The following is a 20730-nucleotide window of genomic DNA, read 5'->3' as shown; positions in this document are numbered from 1 at the left end:
CCAAAGTCGAAAATCCGATTTCGGGGGGGGGGGGGGGGGGGGGGGGGGGGGGGGGGTTAGTGGCTAACTTTTTTCAAGACCAACTATCTTTCAATTCAAACTTTTTGGGGTACATTTTCTTTCTAACACTACCCTTTGCTGAAATGTGGGGGGGCCAACCTTCCTTTCAGTAAACATTTTCTATATTAAAGGTAATGTCGGCAGAAAAAGTGGGGGGGGCCTGGCCCCCTGGCCCCCCCCTGATACTACGCCCCTGCATTTGCTATGTTTATTTGTATTTGCTAATTTAAACAACATCGCAAATTTTTCTGATATAAAGCAATTAGAATAACTTTATATAGGCCCGTATGCGTGTAACGATTGCAATTACTTCAAAGTGGAGGGGGAGACGGGGCCTAAAAAATTCTCGTACTACATGTGTTCCTTTCCAATAATAGAATAACCCGTACAAATCAAAAACAAGTTGCAGTATTGATATCCCCGATTTTTTAAATAACGAGTCCATTATAGTCTCGTTATTTTTTAAATAACGAGACTATAATGGACTTCACAAGGGTAGAATTTAACATTAATTTAGACACATTCACTATCAATTAAATTCACTATCAAAATTGGCAGTTATCGATAGGTCATCCTGTGTCACCTATCAGTGTAACCAATGAACTCGTCCAGATACCTGAGCAGCAGCACATTTTATTCGTCAAAGAAAAGAATCCGACATTTAACACTTTTAAATCTTTGAATACACATACACGTTCAAGAAAACCTGTATATTTGTGTCTAGAAATATTCTTACGATTAACGCAAATAACATATTTTCTTGATTTTTTAACAATCTAGGACTCGAGTGAAAATCAAAGAGCGATAATGTTGACCTCACGAATGTGCGATCGATCAACGGCTTTCATAACAGTATACACACACAACAGTCAGGGTCCGCGGAAAATTCACGATGCATGAATTAAATGACAGTGAATTATCTTAAGCTTGAATTATTTTTTTGTTAAGGTCTTCCGTTTCCAACAGAAGACCTTCTACTGATTCTGTTGGTAAAGATTATTAGGGTCTTTCGCTTCCTTCGGAAGACCCTACTGTTATTCTATTGTTTCTTATTATTCTTTTTTTTTCCCGCTCGATTTTTGACCGGCGATTTCTCAAAGACCTTTGGACTGATTTTTATGAAACTTTCAGGTTAGATACCTTGTAGTTAAACCTATTTACACCTGTTTTCAATTTTTTGATGCATGCCTTTATTTGTGAGTTATTGCCCTTTAATTGATAATTTTTGATGTCTCGTTAATTCCACTAAAAATCTCAAGAACGAAATAAGATATTTACACGAAAGTTAGACAACTTGTTGCCAATACATTGTAGATGTGCAGAACGATAAAATTATAAGATGATTTCTTAAAGTTTGGAAGCTATAAAACGGCAAATTTTAGTAATTTTTTTTTCCTTGAATTTTTGCTACTTTTTATGTAATAACTTTTGAACCATGAATAATTTGGTAAGAGATATATAACAAAAGTTGTGTGTAATTACGAGAGCTTTCATATTAGATTAATGAAAAGCGGCTGGCCCCTATAATTAGGGGTTAATAGCTCATACACGTTTTTTTCTGATAGCTAAAAATATTGGTATATTATGAAAAAGTTTGACTGAAATAATTTCGAACTTATTAAATCTTGTCATTTGATATAAAAAGAAATAAACTTCAAGCTATATTTAATTGTTTTTTGTAATAAAACAAATATGTGAGAAACCCTTCAGGAACAAGTTGTCTACTATAGCCAGCCAAGCCTTTACTGCATGTGCACAGTTTTAGTTGATGCATCTGAAAGATATAGTTTTGATTCGGTGTTTCTCTGTTTTCTTTTTATTCAAATAATTTTAAAGTGTGGTGATGTACACAACAATAATTAGTTTAGAGGATTTTTTTCGGGGTCTCTTGTTTGTAAACAACGCGCGGCATTGTGGGAAATAGGAAGGTACTAAAGACGCGATGTACTAAAAACTGATTTGACCTGATTCAAAATTGTCTGTAAATATTCCAAACAATTGAATTTTTGTATAGCATAATGCATCAAAGTCATAAAGTCTTTACATAATTTATTTAAAATACTCAATATTATCATTTAATTAAAAATTAAAACGCCAGGTAAATATCAGATCTTTAGTATATCCCGTTTTTAGTGTGCCCCATCGAGTCGACACATGTTTACAAACTGAAAATAGAAATGATTTGTGAAGTTGAACATTTTCTCATCATAGAGGCCGTATGTAGACATGCATTCACGCACATTTAATCTGCAGCTACGAAGTACTTTGTCACTCCTCTGGGACATTATTCTAAGCAGAATTATCCCGATTCATATATTCTAAGAATCTTGTGTGAATTGTTTACGAGGAAATTCCGACTGTCACATTAACAAGGATGAACACTCTCGACTCTGCTTGGGATTTCCCAGTGATAATTGTATCGAGTGCTGAAAGAGCTGACGGCGACATTTTAATGTATGATTGGCTTGGACCATTGAAATGAAGGTTAGAATATTTTTTTACTTAAAATTTACACTACAGTACTGATTACATGACAGCTTAGTAATAGAGCATTGATATTATTAGAAATACACAGACACACCGATATATTATCTGTTTTACTGTTCAGACGCTCTCTGTTAGCCTTGTCAATCCCCACAGCTTTATATTTTATTTTTTTTTTTAAAATTGAGGATGTAATTTCCACTTAAGTCTCGCTTTCAAAACCAAAAATGCAAAAATTCCAACACAACAGTCATACTATCTATCATAGTGATCATACTCTATAATTCAAACTACACTTATTGTTACAGTATATATTCAACTAATAATATATTGACAGTGCGACTGTTCGGGTGAGGGCAGATACTTATTCAGTTTTAATTTAGATCAGGCTTGTCAAACCGCATAGGCATGCGTAATGGCAAAATTAAATCAAAATGCTTCATATTGGTGGTCAGCTTAAAGTACTTGTGCTATTTTTGAGTGAAAAACTTAAGAAAATAGTATTAATCACTAAAATGGGTGTTCAGACACTGTGACATTATGTCAAATACATCTGCTTCTGCTGTAGGTAACATGATTTGTAAAAGATGTCATAATACCCATACTGACGCCTGACTGTAGAAGTAAAATTTTAATTCGCATTTGTTTTCTTCGCATCAGCTGTCATGTGAACACAGTTTGATTTACATTAATTTGATTCGCATTAGTTTACTTCGTGATAATTTACTGCGAATTCAACTCTACTTGTGAACAGGGTAATAGACTCTGAAGTCACATGTCGTCGTAGTGTAAGTGACTAAGTTAGGCCTACATAATAGGGGTGCAGCGATACACCTACCCCACGGTATGATACGTATCACGGTATTCAGTTCACGATACGTATCACGGTACGTGACATATTGTGTTAAAGAGTCAGAGGTTTGTCATCATATACTTTAAACTCAAAGGTTTCATCAAATGTTTATTAAACTAACACTGGGAAAGTGATAACATCATTTGACCCGTTTAATATGAGGCTGGAAACAGGTTTAACTGCCATGTCTGCAGTTTCATTGACCTCATTTTTCATGCAGAAGCCATTTTAAAATTGTAAATGAGGAACCAAAACAGACAATTTTATATAATTGCGGACCGATTGAACCGAACTGTGATAACAGTTTGAGGTATCGTGAAACGAACAGGGGAAAAATAAACCGCGGTATACCGTCAAACGGTTTATCGTTCCACTCTTACTACATAACCAGTCTAAAGCTTGAATATAAGTGCTGATTTTAATGTCAGAGCAATGTTTTTATTCACTATTTATCTCAATTTATCCATTAAATTAAGGTGAGTTTTATTTTTTGGAATATTTTGGTAATTAATTCTTACAAGAATGTAGCTTAAACATGTTAAAGAAGCAAAGCACTGTGGGTCCAAAGTTAACTGCGGAAACATTATATGGATCAATGTGCAAGTCACAATCTTCTTTTGCCAAGGTGTTATCATAAGAGCTCGCATTATGAGCAGGGATTTGTTCTGCTGTCTGGACTCGCTATAAATAGATGTTCTCAAAGTCTTAATTAATATCATACTTTATTGACAAAAAAAGGACAAATATTGCTCAGTTAAATTGCAAAAGAAATTTGTTTAAAAAAAAAAATGTAATAATAGAAAGTTTGCTTTTTTGTATGATAAGACTGCAGGAATGGTTTATTTGTTTATTGGCCTATCAAACATTTTTCAGTCATTTTATGGTGCCACCACTTGGGATAGTATTAGCTGCAAATATAGATTTGTACTCAGCACTTATTGCCTTTGAGAAGTATGGGATCCTCTTTCTGCCAACACCTGCCGTGACACGTCAGAATCTTGGTTTATACAGTCTCATCGGAGTAACCTGTCTCAAGCATTTAGCAATGGGATTGGAACCTGTGACGTAAGTTTCAGCTTCTTACTGATATTTTGATTGATAATATTTATTTGAGAATTTCACTCATTCACATATTTAGAGATGTTAATATGTACTGTAACAGTTGAAAAGCATCAATTTAGACCTTTACTTAGAACTCAGGGTCATTGTCCTAAGTGAACATGTACTGTGAGGTTTTTAATGTCTCGTTCACTTTATATGCCGGGTGCATTGTTAAGGAACATTACTGCGTAAATGTTTATGTCTTAAATTTGATGCAGTGAATTAAAATCAAGCCCAGCTTCATGATTTTGCAAAGCGAATGCCCTACCACTAGGCTACCATAACAGACAATGATGTATTTGGGTTTTATTATATAGCTAATGATTAGTCTCTAATAAAATACAACCAACAATCTAGAGAATTTTAGCATTGACGTTTTATTGAACGCTAACTTTGTATAGCGTATATAAGTATGCCCGAAACATTCCGCATACGAGCGTTCAATATCGAACGCCTCGTTGTAAACAAAAAAAGTTGTCTAGTCAAATCCTCAGAGCTAAATTAACGAAATTTAGTGGCATTTACATAAGATGTGTTTATTTTTCACACAAAATGAAATTATTTACTAAAAATTTTGTGCGTATTAAACCCATTAAGCAAATCATATCACTCAATTGAGTCATCAGAATGATGTTATATTGAACGCTTACAGGACAGACGTTAATTTGAATAACGCTATTTGAAAAATCATTAATTTGAGTTTTTTTAGTTGAAATAATTATCATAAATTACTATAGATGTACTTTTTCCCACGGGGTCATAATTCCACAGAATCTCAATTTCTGTTTAATCTGTGGGTAGAAAATTATGCAGATTTTTTAGACAGTCACTGTATGCCTTACATTTACATTAAGTACGCTTGGACAAATTTCCGAGGAAAATGTGTGACCGCGTACATAGAGTAAATTAACATAACGCAGAAAAATGTACTACAGTCTACAGTCTGGGAAATGTTTTTGCCATATAATGAAGGAGTTATGAAAATTATTGTGTCCTGATAAGACGATTTGTAAAAGTGTAACAGCGTGTTAGGAACAATGTGCCAACACAGTGTTCGCAACACTGTCAGGCAAAGGCAACTTAAAACAACATGCACACAAAACATGCTTCCATGGTAACAAAACTTTACACAGTCTATTATGTGTAAGGTTGACGGTGTGGTGTAAACAGCCTGCTGAAACATTTTTGAAACCTTGTCGTCATAAACACACTAGCCGATTGTCATAAGCGTTGTAGTGTATTTTTACTTCAAGCTAGCGTGCAAGTGTATTAAACCAGCTAGCATGTTGTCATAAACTTTGTATAGCATGGTGTTATAAAGGAGCTAGAGCCGCATTTTTACTTTGCGCTAGCTCATCGTTCCTTATGCGATAAATTTTTGTGACTTATGTTACTTCATTAGCACACTGTGCCTAATGTAACACTTTTACAAATAGATATATCTTGATACATAAAAATTATAATCAAATGCCATCTTTCTGATTGATTAATCATTAAACAACTGTTAACCATTACCATTCCTAAAAAAATTTTTATGAACAAGTAATGTACATTTCCCTTATTTGAAATCATGAAAATCTAATGTGTTATTTTAAAACATCCTCAAATGACTGCTTATAAACCTATATTCATAATTATTATAGAGTAGTTTTACAAATAATACACATGCAGAAAATGTGATACTATCTTTGAACTCAGTTTGATGGTTTATCTTATCTTATAAGTTGCACTTAAAAAAAAAAATCAATGAAAAATTTCAATTTCTTTTTGATAGGTGTGACTGTGACTGTCATCTGAGTACTGAAATTTGCTGCCAAGCAATGATTTGATCATGATTTGCCAGAAGAGCATCTGTTGGGAGATCAGATGACAAAGTATAAACAGCGTAATGAAATTGAAACTGTCATGTGAAACAGTCTCAGTTTAAGAGGATGACTTTAAATATAGCATATTCGAATTTAGATTTGAGAAAAAGACAAATCCACAATTTGACAAATATGAACATATCAATTGCTTTCAGTTTTTCAAGAGAAATAGATTTTGTTACAGAATCTAGTATGTTTAGTTTGGAATAAATGTTCTTGTTAAATGTGTCAGATCTTGCATGTTTACATAGATATGTATTAAGGTCTTCCGTTTCTAAGGGAAGGCATACCAATGCTAATGGTTAAGATGATAAAGCTCTGTCTTCAGCAGCAATATTTAAGATATAATATGTGTATTTTTACAGTATTATTGAAGGAAAGTTACTATTTTGGCATAAACAACTACACCATTAACATATGTGCATTTTTCAGCACAAAGGACATGTACATGTTGTTTCAAACATAAGATCAAAGAGATGTCCAGTCATATTTCAAAGTCAACAAAGCACTAAATCTGTATACAGTTTAACTCATATGAGCTTAAATGCTGTAGTAATTTTTTTTCTAAATAAAAGTCACCCATTATCATCTTTGAATTAAATTCATCAGAATTTCATGTTCTTCTCAGAACCACAGGACAATTTAAGTTAAACTTGGCACAGAGCATTCTTTAGTGATGGGGAATAAAATTTGTTCATATGAAGGGCAGTGCTTTTAAAAGGAGATCTCTTTGTTGAATGTCCTGTTCAGAGAACTTTACTACACTCTTATTGAGATACCACCATTTGCCAGTTGAGGTCTGCAAATTAGAGACATGCACAACACATTCTTTGTAAAAGTATTGGTTTTTTTTTCTGACTGACAAAAAATGGAGATAGTTCATCAGTAACACATTGGGATTACATTCTATTATAATACTATCTAATTATACGGTGTAAATGTTTTTGAAGCAATTTTTAAGCTGATGATATATCCGTAGCATAAAACACTTCACTACTATGATTGCATCATAGGTGATACTAGTATATGTCTACAAATCAAAGTCAAAATATGAGGTTGTATAAATTTTGTAGGTACAGTTTCAATGGTGTTGGAGAGATTACCATTAGATTTTTTATCCTTGTGCTCACTCCAGAATCAGACTTTAAGAAAGGGTTTTTGCTGTTTGAGTCAAAGAAATAAAGAATGGTAGCAAAGTTGACATTTGAACATTTCACTTTTTGCTTATTGCTAAGAAGGAAGACCCACTCGTTGCTTTGCAACGAGCTTTGCTCTAGTTATTCTTTTTTTTCTTCTGCTTCCTAGACCGCAACTTTGAGGCCTCATATCTCACTCATTTCTCAACGGATTTCGCTCAAATTTTCAGAGGTTATGGACGTTTATAAACTCTATCAGAGTGCTGACTAAAATTTCAAAAAGTCACTTCCGGTTTTGAGTTATTTCCCCTTAAACGAAAATTTATAGGCTTTCGTTTCCAGACAAAGGCTCAGAGACGGCTAAAGCTGGAGCAGAAATTCTACTGATTTTAGATAATAGAAGGATTGAAGTTGTGCACATCGGTTTTTGTTTTTCGATTTCTCGATTCAAAATGGCGCTATATAGGGGTCAAAAATTAGAACGCTTAAAAGAACCAAAAATTACTCATATTTTGCTTTTTATCTTCTAAACTAAAAATATTTTGTTAAAATATATTGAACATCATTTGTGCAGAATTAGAAGATCTTTCAAATGATATGTTGGAAAAAGGGCTGACCCCTAAATTAAGGGATCTAGAGGGGCCAACAGTTTTTTCCAGGTATCTCAAAAAGTATTGAGAATTTGTTATACATCAAAGAAGCAAAGTTGTTGAAAATGTCAAGCTTAATCTAATAGAGTCGTCAAAATACGTCCAGCGTCGTCACTTCCGGCCAAACCGGATGTAGTCGGAAAACGCGTATTTTTGCCGTTTTGGACAAGTTTTGGGGTAACATTTGTCTCTGGGAGCTTAAAAATTAATTTTCCATGCGTCGTCGTCACTTCCGGTTAAACCGGCAGTAGCAAAAAATGGCTTATTTTTGCATTAATTAACATAGCTTTAGAGGATTCAAAGCATTTTTTGGGCGTTATTTCTCATTTTTGTTAAAAATGAAAGCTACTTCCGGTCAAACAGGACGGAAGACCTACTCGTTGCTTTGCAACGAGCTTTGCTCTAGTTATAAATACATTTGTAATAATGATAATGCTACATTGAATATTAATCGAAGGAAAGATGATAAGTATTTTTTACCTCCCCCGTCTTGTTATTTAAACTAAACACAAGGAGAAAGTTGTCTCTGAATATCTGTATAACATCCAGCTAGAGAATACGTTAAAAACTTATTTAAACAAAGTTAAACATTCAATTTAGCTATAGGTATATTATTCTTGTCCACCCTATTACATTTATTTTAGTTATATACGTGTTATACGCATACGCACATAGAATTCTTCTTCACTTGCCGTATAAAATCACTTACCTGTACATGGATTATAAAGTTTTCTGCTCATTTAATAGCACATCACTAGAACAAAATAACGTTTTCATGAGATCAATGAGATGTTAAAGAACCCATTTCATATCGATAACCATATCGAAATATTTACCGTTTTTGAGTTATAGAGCAAAAACTTTCAAGGTCTTTCAAGGTCCCTAGATCCCTAATTTGAGGGACCAGCCCCTTTTTAATGATGTCAAATGATAGATCTTAAAATTATGCACAATATTTGTTCAACATATCTTAACAAATTATTTTTAGTTTAAAAGATACATATGGAAATATATGTAAATTTTTGCGCTTTTAGGCATTCTCATTTTTGACCCCTATCTAGCACCGTTTTGAGGGCAGAAATCGAAAAAGAAAAAGCGATGTGCACAACTTCAATTCTTCTAGTATTTGAATTCAGTAGAATTTCTGCTCCAGCTTTTGTCGTTTCTGAGCCTTTGTCTGGAAACGAACAGTACCAAATTTTCATTTAAAGGGAAATAACTCAAAAGCGGAAGAGGATTTTTGAAATTTTTGAAAACATTCTAATTGAGTTTTGTAACGTTTAAAAACTCTGAAAATTTGAGCGAAATCCGTTAAGAAATGAGCGAGTTACGATGTTTCAAAGTTGGCATCTAGGTAAAAAAAAAAAAGAATAATAGGAATAATCTTAACCATCAGAATCAGTAGAAGGTCTTCCGCTCAGGCGGAAGACCTTAATAATCTTAACCATCAGAATCAGTAGAAGGTCTTCCGCCAGAGCGGAAGACCTTAATGACAAAAACCGATGCACAGAATTATGTATCTTAGTGTAGTCTACTTGTGTGCCAAGTTATATTGAAATCAGACCAAAACTGTAGGATGAGTGATTTGAATGATTTTCACAGAAATTTCTATTTCAAGTAACAACGGCAACACCGTTCATCAAAATCAACTAGAACTGTCCAGTAGGGACAAATACCCCCGCTGGGTTTTTCAGAGTAGGTGCCAATTCACAAATATTTTATGGATCTATTAAGAGGTTTCATTGTCTTAAAACAAATTGGGTGAAAATATAATTGCATGCTCATTATGTTTTTTTTAATTTATGAAACTAAGGTGCAACCAAATAAAACATCAATACTAATACACTGTAACAGTTGTTTTTTTTTTTTTTTTATTTCATTGAAAAAATAAATTGCAAATATTTGTCATGCTACTCTGCAAATTAATTGTTAAAAAAATATAATACAGAAGCAAATTAATCTTTATAACTTTATATCAAGTTCATTTTAAAAATAATAAAGTACTAGTGCCCCACCACAGCATGATACTCCCGTCAAATATTGTTAAGGTCTTCCGTTTCCAACGGAAGACCTTCTACTGATTCTGTTGGTAAAGATTTTTTTTTCTTCTACTTCCTAGACGCCAACTTTGAAGCCTCATATCTCACTCATTTCTCAATTGATTTCGTTCAAATTTTCAGAGGTACTAGAAGTTACTAAACTCTATCAGAATGCTGTCTAAAATTTCAAAAAGTCACTTCCGGTTTTGAGTTATTTCCCTTTAAACGAAAATGTATAGGCTTTCGTTTCCAGACAAAGGCTCAGAGACGGCTAAAGCTGGAGCAGAAATTCTACTGATTTTAGACAATAGAAGGATTGAAGTTGTGCACATCGGTTTTTGTTTTTCGATTTCTCTATTCAAAATGGCGCTATATAGGGGTCAAAAATTAGAACGCTTGAAGGAGCCAAAAATTACTCATATTTTGCTTTTTATCTTCTAAACTAAAAATATTTTGTTAAAATATATAGAACATAATTTGTGCAGAATCAGAAGATCTTTCAAATGATATCACGGAAAAAGGGCTGGCCCCTAAATTAAGGGATCTAGAGGGGCCAAAAGTTTTTTCCAGATATCTCAAAAAGTATTGAAAATTTGTTATACATCAAAGGAGCAAAGTTGTTGAAAATCTCTGGTAAAATCTACTGATGTCCTCAAAATACGTCCTGTGACGTCACTTCCGGTCAAACCGGAAGTAGTTCGAAACTGCATATTTTTGCCGTTTTTGACATGTTTTGGGGAAATATTTGTCACTGGAAGCATAAAACTTAATTTTCCGTCCGTCGGCGTCACTTCCGGTCAAACAGGAAGTACCAAAAATGGCTTACTTTTGCAATTTTCAACATAGATTTGGAAGATTTAAATCATAAGAGACGTCATTTCTCTCTCTTTTTTTTAAATAAAAGTTACTTCCGGTCAAACAGGACGCAAGACCTACTCGTTGCTTTGCAACGAGCTTTGCTCTAGTTCATTCAATTATTATAAACAGTTTAGAGTGAGGGGAAATCATGGCAACCTTTCAAACGATTTCCATAATTTTTTTTAATTCTTTATGATATTTGTTTAAACATCTCCTGTGGTGTAAGCATTAATTATAACAAATAATCATCAAATGGTTGCATTATAGCTTGACAGATGCTCCTCCCCCACAAACACACACATATGCATATATCTTTCATGTGGGACATGATGCTCTGAAAATTGTCACTTGATATTTTAATTTTTTTAATATATCAATTTAACCAATTAGTATTAAAAACTTAATCTATAACAAATTGATTTTTAGAAATAGAAGGCTGGCCATCAAATGACATATGCTATTTAAACTGACCAGCAGTTCTTCTGTCTACTTCCCAAAGGATACAGATAAGAGCTCCTTCATCAGAGATGATTGAGACAGCTAGCTTTCCTACATTGAACTCATTAATTAATCTTTGACTGATGCATGTCCACTAATTAATGTCAAGGCATGCAATTTTCTGTTATCAAAATTCTCCTTGACCAGTGCTTGAAAATTATACTTTGGGAGAGATAGATTATCTCTTATAAAATAACATTTGATATGGATTGCTGTAAAGTATATAATGAAAAAAAATATTATTTTCTTAATTTAACATTTTTTAAATAGGTCCCTTACAACAGTTGTTTGTTTATCTCTGTTAACACTTACTACAGTTGTTTACTTTTTCACTTACTCTACAGTTGTTTTCGCTGTCATTTGTTTCTATGTTGTATGTTGTCTTGATTTTCACTCACTACAGTTGTTTATATTCTTGTTTCTATGTCTTCACTTTTTACTAATGTGTATGTTGTTGTTTCTATCTTGTAACTTTCTATATCTGTGTATGTTGTCGTTTCTATGTTGTCATTTTCTACAGCTATTAATGCAATTGTTTCTTTGTTGTAACTTACTATAGTTGTTTGTGATTTTGTTTCTAATATGCTGTCACTTTCTAAAGCTATTTTATTTGTTGTTTCTGTGTTGTCACTCACTGCAGTGTTGTTTTTAGTTGTTGTTTCTGTGTTGTATCTTACTAAAGCTGTCATTTGTTTTTGCTTCTATTTTGTAACTTAATACAATTGATTATGTTGTTATTGTTGTATGTTGTCACTGACTAGTTGTTTGCAATTTTGTTTCTATGATGTCATTTACTACAGGTATTTAATTTGTTGTTTCTACATTGTTACTTGCTACATTTTTGTATGTTGATATGTATGTTGTTGTTTGTATATTGTCACTTACTGCAGTTGTTTGTGCTGTTGTTTGTTTCTAGGTTGTCCCTTACAACAGTTGTGTATGTTGTGTTTATTACATTTTTACCCGTGAAATACTGTAATTTATTCATTGAATAATAATGATCCTGTCACAGTGTGAAAGGATATCAAAATGATATCCTGTCATAGTGTGACGAATATCAGAAGTGCGGGAAAACTCTCGATTTCCCTTCCCATAACGAACATTGCTGTAAAAAAAATCTTCCTTGACCTATTATAAGATAGATGGAGATAGATAAACCATTCTGACAGCGAATAAAACTGTAAAATTACCAAAAATATGTTGCTAAATCCATGGTTAGTGTTTTCACTTCACATAGCTATGACGTCTCAATCGCTCAACTATGACATCACGAGCCTATGACTGTATTACAAAAAGACAGAGGCAAAGGAAAGAAAATTCAATGTTCTGTTGTTGAATATAGAATTTATTTCACTCGTGAGACAGGATTTTTTTTTATTTTTACGAGTGCGAAGCACGTCCTGTCCCACTCGTGAAATAAATTCCATATTCAACTACAAAACATTGAATATCTTTTATCTATATTGTCACTTTCTACAACAGTTTATGTTGTTGTTTCTGTGTCTTCACTTTTTACTGATGTGTTTGTTAATGTTTCTATCTTATCACTTACTATTTATGTTGTTGTTTCTTAGCTGTCACTTACAAATACAAAAGTTTATGTAATCATTACTTTGTTGTCACTTACTATAGTTGTCTATGTTGTTTCTTTGTTGTTACTTACTACAGTTGTTTATGTTGTTGTTTATATATTGTCACTTTCTACAGCTGTTTATGCTGTGTCTTCACTATTTACTGATGTGTATGTTATTGTTTCTATGTTGTCACTTACTACAGCTGTTTATGTTGTTGTTTTTATGTTGTCAATTTCTACACTGTTTAATTATGTTGTTGTTTCTATGTTGTCACTTACTAGAGTTGTTTATGTGATTGTTTCTATGTTGTTACTTACTACAGTTGTTGATGTTGCAATGCTCCCATCGTTTGTCTTTGTCTGATGTGTAACACCAAGGTCTGGAGGCGTCTTTTGTTGCCCGGCAAAATTTGTCCGGAAGTCTGCGGTCCGGGAAGTCGTTTCCATTATACGAGTGTCTATGGGGGACTTGTGAATCCCATCGTTGACAAGTGAACTGGCTGTCTGTTACCGACTTAGTCCCCATGTAACTCCGTGCTCGGCCATTGTAAAAGCAGTTGTTGTCTACAAGATTACATGAAATTGTTATTATTTGCATTTTAAAATGTTGATCTTCACGATTAATGATTTTTACAGAGGACGTTTTTCTAAAATACTAGTAATACTTGATCATTTTTTTAAAAACTTTTTTTTGTCATTGATTTAAATATTTCAACTTTTTAATGATTTGATTAAAGCCTAAAATCCAATCAAATTATTTACAATAATCATGGCACTGATCTTTTCAAAATAAATTCTTTGAGAATATACATGTATCCATCACTCTTGTAATTCATTTTAGAATAAAGTGCCGCGCCACAGCATGTTACGCCCATCAAGAAATTACAATTTTCTTGAACAGTTTAGTGTGCAAGAAAATCACGTCAACCTTGATTCTAATATTTCCATGATTTTTCCATTCCTTAAAATATTTATGCATCCCCTGTGATGTAGGCATTAATTATAATATTACATCATTGATAGATTTCTATACTGGTTGTGCTAGACCTTGTCAAATGCCCATCATATTAAACAATATCAAATTAGTCTTAACAACTTAATCTATACCAAATTAATTTTGACAAGCTAATTCAGAGAATTTGTGTCCCCCCGCTTAGGAAAAAAGTAAACCATGTGAAGTTCGGCGGGGGGTGGGGGGGGGGGGTCGGATCACCCTGACTGAATTTGTGGAATGATTAAATGTATACTGAAGCAAATAAAATATGCCAATATGGATATAAAGAATTGATTGCTTATTCTTTATTATATGTACAGAAGCTTCGTTTCATATGGAATATTTATCACACTGTAATGATGATTTTATGAGTTTGTACAAGCCAGACCTCATAAATTTTTCATTTCACATGCTGAATACTATCATTTAGTTAAAAAAAAAGTATTTCGAAAAAAAAAGAAAACAGATCTTTCAAGATTCGATCCCGGGACCTCTATCACATGAAGCGAGAGACATACTACTGCGCCACCGATCCGCTTTACACCAATGTAAATTATGTGCAAGTATGAAGTCACATTCATTATATATATATTCACGTTCGATCCCTATTGTCAAAATTTTATACAATGCATTGTGTCTAATTTAACCTTTATTAAACAGTTCTAATAGATGTAATAAGAATATAAAGTCAGCCGAGAACCTGTTTTATACGTAATAACTCTCCCCATGCCCCTGTGCTGACATGTAATACAATAAATACTTATAAAACAAACGGGGGACACTTTGAGGGGTGAGAGAGGTCTTAGAGAGTTTTAGTATAAAATGTTTTTGAAATATCGCCTAGAAATAGTAGTTATACACACAGACATAATTTATAAATTTATGAACTTGAACTTTGACCTTTTGAGCTCAAAATCAATAGGGTTCTTCCTTAGGCCACAGGGAGTTGTTATGTAAAATTTCATTGCAAAAGCTCAAAGGGTTCTCGAGATATCACGCAGAAACGCAAGTGTTTTAACAAACAGAATTTGCTAATTTATGACCTTGACCTTTGACTTTTTGACCTCAAAATCAACAGTGTTCTTCTTTATTCCATAGGGAGTTGCTATGCAAAATTTCATTGCGAAAGCTTAAGAGGTTCTCGAGATATCTGTGGAAACGAAAGCGTTAAAGACAGACAGAAAGACAGATGGACGGACAGACCCAAATTAATATCCCCCACTTTTCAAGGGGGGGGGGGGGACAAAAAGAAAAGGCTGGCTATCAAGTGACATATGCTATAAACTGACCAGCAGTTCTTCTGTCTAATCCCCAAAGGATACAGATAAGACTGCTTGATCAGAGTCATTGAGACAGCTAGCCTTCCTACATTAAACTCATTAATTAATCTTTAACTGGATGCTTGTCTATTCATTATTACGAAGAGATGAATGGGTCTGCACTTTCGACCATGATTTTTTTAAAACATAAAATACACAAAGATTTTTTTTTTGGTTGAGATTTAATGTCAGGTTTTAATATGTAATTCATATGGACATGCTGAATCCACCCCACCCCATAAAACTAGTTTTTAAATTAATAATATTACATGTATATAATATCAGATTGTATATTATGCAATATCAAATTAGTTTTAATTACTTTTCATCAAATTCATTTTAAAAAAAATTTAGGCTAGCCAACAAGAAATCCAACAGGCTTACCCATTTGCCCAATACTCAAGGGATATAGATAACACCGATGCTCTATCAGTTAGCTCCTCACACTCAAAACTCATTAATTTCTCTCTAATTTCACATGCAATTTTCTTTTATCAAAATTCTTCTTGACCAGTGCTTGATAATTACACTCATGGGAGAGGTCAATCTCTCACCAGAGGGCGCGCTCCGGAGCGGAGCGTAAAAACGCCCTCTGGTGAGAGATTGGGGAGAGGTAGGATTTCTCTAACATACATTATATTTGTTATAGATTGCTGTCAAGTATAAGCTTAAAAAAATAAGTATTTTCTTGATTTAACACTTTTTAGCTCACCTGAGCTGAAAGCTCAAGTGAGCTTTTCTGATCACCCGGTGTCCGTCGTCCGTCCGTCCGTCCGTCTGTAAACTTTTCACATTTTCAACTTCTTCTCAAGAACCACTGGGCCAATTTTAACCAAACTTGGTACAAAGCATCCTTGGGTAAAGGGGAATTTAAATTGTTAAAATCAAGGGCCAAAACCCCTTCCAAGGGGAGATAATCAAGAAAATACGAAAATAGGGTGGGGTCATTAAAAAATCTTCTTCTCAAGAACCACTGGGCCAGAAAAGCTGAAATTTATGTGGAAGCATCCTGGGGTAGTGTAGATATTAAATTGTTAAAATCATGACCCCCGGGGGTAGGGCGGGGCCACAATAGGGAATCCAAGTTTTACTTAGAAATGTATAGAACAAATCTTTAAAAATCTTCTTCTCAAGAACCACTAGACCAGAAAAGCTGAAACTTATGTGGAAGCATCCTTGGGTAGTGTAGATATAAAATTGTTAAAATCATGACCCCCGGGGGTAGGGCGGGGCCACAATAGGGAATCCAAGTTTTACCTAGAAATATATAGAATAAATCTTTAAAAATCTTATTCTCAAGAACCACTGGGCCAGGAAAGCTGAAACTTATGTGGGAGCATCCTTGGGTAGTGTAGATATTAAATTCTTAAAATCATGACCCCCGGTGGTAGGACGGGGCCACAATAGGGAATCCAAGTTTTACATAGAAATATATAGAACAAATCTTTTAAAAATCTTCTTCTCAAGAACCACTGGGCCAGGAAAGCTGAAACTTAAGCTGAAGCATCCTTGGGTAGTGTAGATATTAAATTGTTAAAATCATGACCCCCGGGGGTAGGGCGGGGCCACAATAGGGAATCCAAGTTTTACATAGAAATATATAGAACAAATCTTTAAAAATCTTCTTCTCAAGAACCACTAGGCCAGGAAAGCTGAAACTTATGTGGGAGCATCCTTGGGTAGTGTAGATATTAAATTGTTAAAATCATGACCCCCGAGGTTAGGGCGGGGCCACAATAGGGAATCCAAGTTTTACATAGAAATATATAGAACAAATCTTTGAAAATCTTCTTCTCAAGAACCACTGGGCCAGGAAAGCTGAAACTTATGTGGGAGCATCCTTTGGTAGTGTAGATATAAAATTGTTAAAATCATGACCCCCGGGGGTAGGGCGGGGCCACAATAGGGAATCCAAGTTTTACATAGAAATTTATTGAACAAATATTTTAAAATCTTCTTTTCAAGAACCACTAGGCCAGGAAAGCTGAAACTTATGTGGAAGCATCCTTGAGTAGTGTAGATATTAAATTGTTAAAATCATGACCCTCGGGCATAGGGCGGGGCCACAATGGGGAATCCAAGTTTTACATAGAAATATATATAGAACAAATCTTTTAAAAAGATCTGCATCACCCAAGTTACTCAGGTGAGCGATGTGGCCCATGGGCCTCTTGTTTTAATAAGGACAGTGCAGTACTCTTACATTATTTGGGATGTGTAAACAAATAGTAGAAAATTTTTTTTTTTAATTTCACTTAAATTAAAGGTCACAGTGACCTTGAAATAGGTCGCGACACAACTTCTACCTAAGATGCATAAACTGGCCAAGTTCGATGATTGTAACTCATATAGTTTTCTAGTTATGGGCCGGAAAGGATTTTTCCATATTTGTTACCGTCTTCCAAGGAAGACGGTATTATATAGGTGAAGTTTTTTACAGTCTTCGGACTATGCACTTCCTCTCTTTTGTGATTGGTAGAAATTGCATGATGTGAAAATTTTCAATTATTTCATTGGTTGAAATGCTGTTCAAAACAAGGGAGATAACTTTCTGATGATCTAATTTTCGTACAACTTAACAATTTTGCAAGATTTTCAATCTTAAAAAATGACAAAACGAAGAACAAAATCAGCAGCAATTACTTCTAAATAACATGCTAAATAATAACATGCGACAACTGCGGTAGGGCAAATGCCAGTAAAAAGCTAATATAGAAATACAAAATCAAGAAAAATCAAAGTACTCAGAAGTACAGAGAGCCGGGCTCATTTACAGAGTAGAATGGATTTCTTACATGAATCACGTTTCTATTCTGATGAAAAAATTATTTTAAAACTATCAGTATAAATGATAAGACACTGACAGTGAGTTTTTCAATCCTAATACCACGGTCCGATTTCGTCAGAATCAGAATTAATCTGGTACCACAGCTGAATGTAAACAAACAGGCCAGTCTGGTCCCCTCTCCTGCTTTACCTCGTATGTGTAGAGAACTAAGGTAACACTGATTATCAAAAATCCTTACGCTAATGAACTATGTTCTTTGACTTATGAAGTTTTCAAAGTCATTACTTCTAATGTTTATTTTATATAGATAAAACTTCGTTTTATTTTTGTTGCTTTATTTAGCGTTTGTATTATCTCAAAAGCGGTTGAGAGTAAGAACTATATTTTTGCGCGTAACTTTAAAATGGCGACTATGGGGTCAACATCCTGCCTTGAACAGGATCACATAAGCCGGCAATTGCTCTTTGAGCAATAAGCCCGGCTAAAAATGATAAGGCCTGATATGTAGATCAGTTTTATTTACTGTTTAAGATTGTTGCTAAAGACGGTAAGCTTTTTTAAAAAGCTCTACTTGTCTATAACTTTTTAAGTAAAGGTCAGAGCGACTTACTTTTTGTGCGCGACACACCCTCTACCCAAGATACATCAGATGACAAAGAACAAGGTTCACTTTTGCCTTATTTGGCCCTGTGAATTTCTGAAAAACTTAAACTGCATAGTTTTAGTTAAAATGCATTAAATATCACTTAGATCTTTGGTGAGTGCGTATCTATCAAAAATGACGTCATTTTCTGGTTAGTCAATGCATTATGACGTCACGAAATGCGTCAATTTCCTCATATTCTGAAAAAGTCTCCAAAAATGGCCAATTTTTAAAGCCATTTTTTTATATTTCATATAGAGTGCAATCTCTGATCTAAAATATGCAACTAGTAAATGATAGAACTGTTTCTGAGGATTAATGGACATGTTCTATTTTTTAGATCAGAGAGTGCGCTCATATTTATTATTTTTCTTTACTGAAAGTACTCAATTCTACCTGTTTACCTACAAATTCAAGAACATTGCAATTTCATAAAGCCAGTTCTCCTAGACCTGGACTTTTAGAAGAAATTTTTTAAAAGGATATTAAAGCACCAAGTCTCTATTTTAATTTAATACTTCAAATAGAAAATCAATTGTTGATCAATTAATTGGTATATTAACAGGGCCATTTTATGCATAAAGTGAACCGACTTCTTTGATAATCCTAGGCCTAATAGTATTTAAGTAATGAGCCGGAAACGAAAAAGCTAACAGACGGACAGACATGAAGCCTATAACATAATACGTCCCGTCTTAAGACGAGGTATAAAAAAATATTGAAATGACAGAAATGAAGTCAAGTTAATACACAATCAAATAAATCCCTCATTTTATGACTGCCATTGAAACAAACCAAATCATATACCGTATAGCGGGTTTTCTTGGCGGGTGTAAAATTTGGTGTTTTGCCTGCTCAAAGATATGTCAATAATTTTGGCGTAATTTATTTTAGCGGACACAGGGTTTCATCCCTTAGCATATGAACACTAAGAAAAGGACTGACTATTTTAGCGATTAAAATTTTAGCGGAGTGCCATCAAAACGCCAAAAATAAGCCAAAATTAGCACCCCGCTAAAATTAGCCACTATACGGTATGCTGATTATATTTTTATAGAAGAATCATGATAATTTTCAATTTTAAGATATCACACATTCCTGACATTGAATCGCAAATCTACGGAAGCCCGTTGAGGCCAGTTCAGAGAAGGAAATATTTTTTATTGTTTTTAAACGCAATAATTATTGCGTTTAATCGCAAAAGTATTGCGTTTAATCGCAAAAGTATTGCGATTAATCGCAAAAATATTATTGCGATTAAACGCAAAAATATTATTGCGTTTAAACGCAATAATTATTGCGTTTAATCGCAATATTATTGCGTTTAATCGCAATCTTTTGCGATTAAACGCAAAGTGTTTTGCGTTTAAACGCAATGATTATTGCGATTAAACGCAATACGTTTGCGTTTAAACACAATTATTATTGCGATTAAACGCAATTAGTATTGCGATTAAACGCAATAATTGTTGCGTTTAAACGCAATAAATAATATTTCTTTCCCTGGACTGGCCTCAACGGGCTTCCGTACAAATCTATATTTAAATATTTTCATATTTTTGGTAGAGCATCTGGCATTCTTGATAATTTTAGCTCTATTTTTTTTAAGTTATTTCTTTCACGATTCAAAGTCATAACGAGAATAAAGGCACAGATTACCATTTTATCAATGTTACATTATGAAGTATCACAGACAATTGGTGACGAGGATTAAGCCTATTCAAAGTCCCTAAATAACAGGTCCTACAGCTGCTTTTCTGTTTCTTTCAGGCTCTATTGACTATGGAAAAGTTTGGTGCTTATATATAAGTAACAGAGGAAAACGAAATTTGTTCGAACACGAGGAATTTCTTTCATTTACAAAGACTT

General features: G+C 33.9%; 1 protein-coding gene and 1 long non-coding RNA gene across 2 annotated transcripts in view; one reads left to right on the top strand and one right to left on the bottom strand.

The window, feature by feature from the left end:
- LOC134280124 (multiple epidermal growth factor-like domains protein 10) overlaps positions 1–20730 on the bottom strand; it is a 59483-nt gene that overhangs the window by 29032 nt on the left and 9721 nt on the right. The window contains exon 3 of the mRNA XM_062762547.1: positions 13436–13681. Coding sequence (XP_062618531.1) covers positions 13436–13681 — 246 coding nt within the window. The remainder of the gene's footprint in view (positions 1–13435; positions 13682–20730) is intronic.
- LOC134280119 (uncharacterized) lies at positions 1504–7163 on the top strand. The gene is made up of 3 exons (XR_009994845.1): positions 1504–2544; positions 4271–4462; positions 6273–7163. It is a non-coding gene; the product is annotated as an uncharacterized LOC134280119 (long non-coding RNA).

This window comes from Saccostrea cucullata, unplaced genomic scaffold (assembly GCF_032062105.1).
Source record: "Saccostrea cucullata isolate Sc308-1 unplaced genomic scaffold, CSIRO_AGI_Scuc_v1 ctg716, whole genome shotgun sequence".
In the NCBI taxonomy this organism is placed as follows: Eukaryota; Metazoa; Mollusca; class Bivalvia; order Ostreida; family Ostreidae; genus Saccostrea; species Saccostrea cuccullata.
The sequence above is the reverse complement of the archived record's forward strand: the minus strand, read 5'-3'. Positions and strand labels throughout refer to the sequence as shown.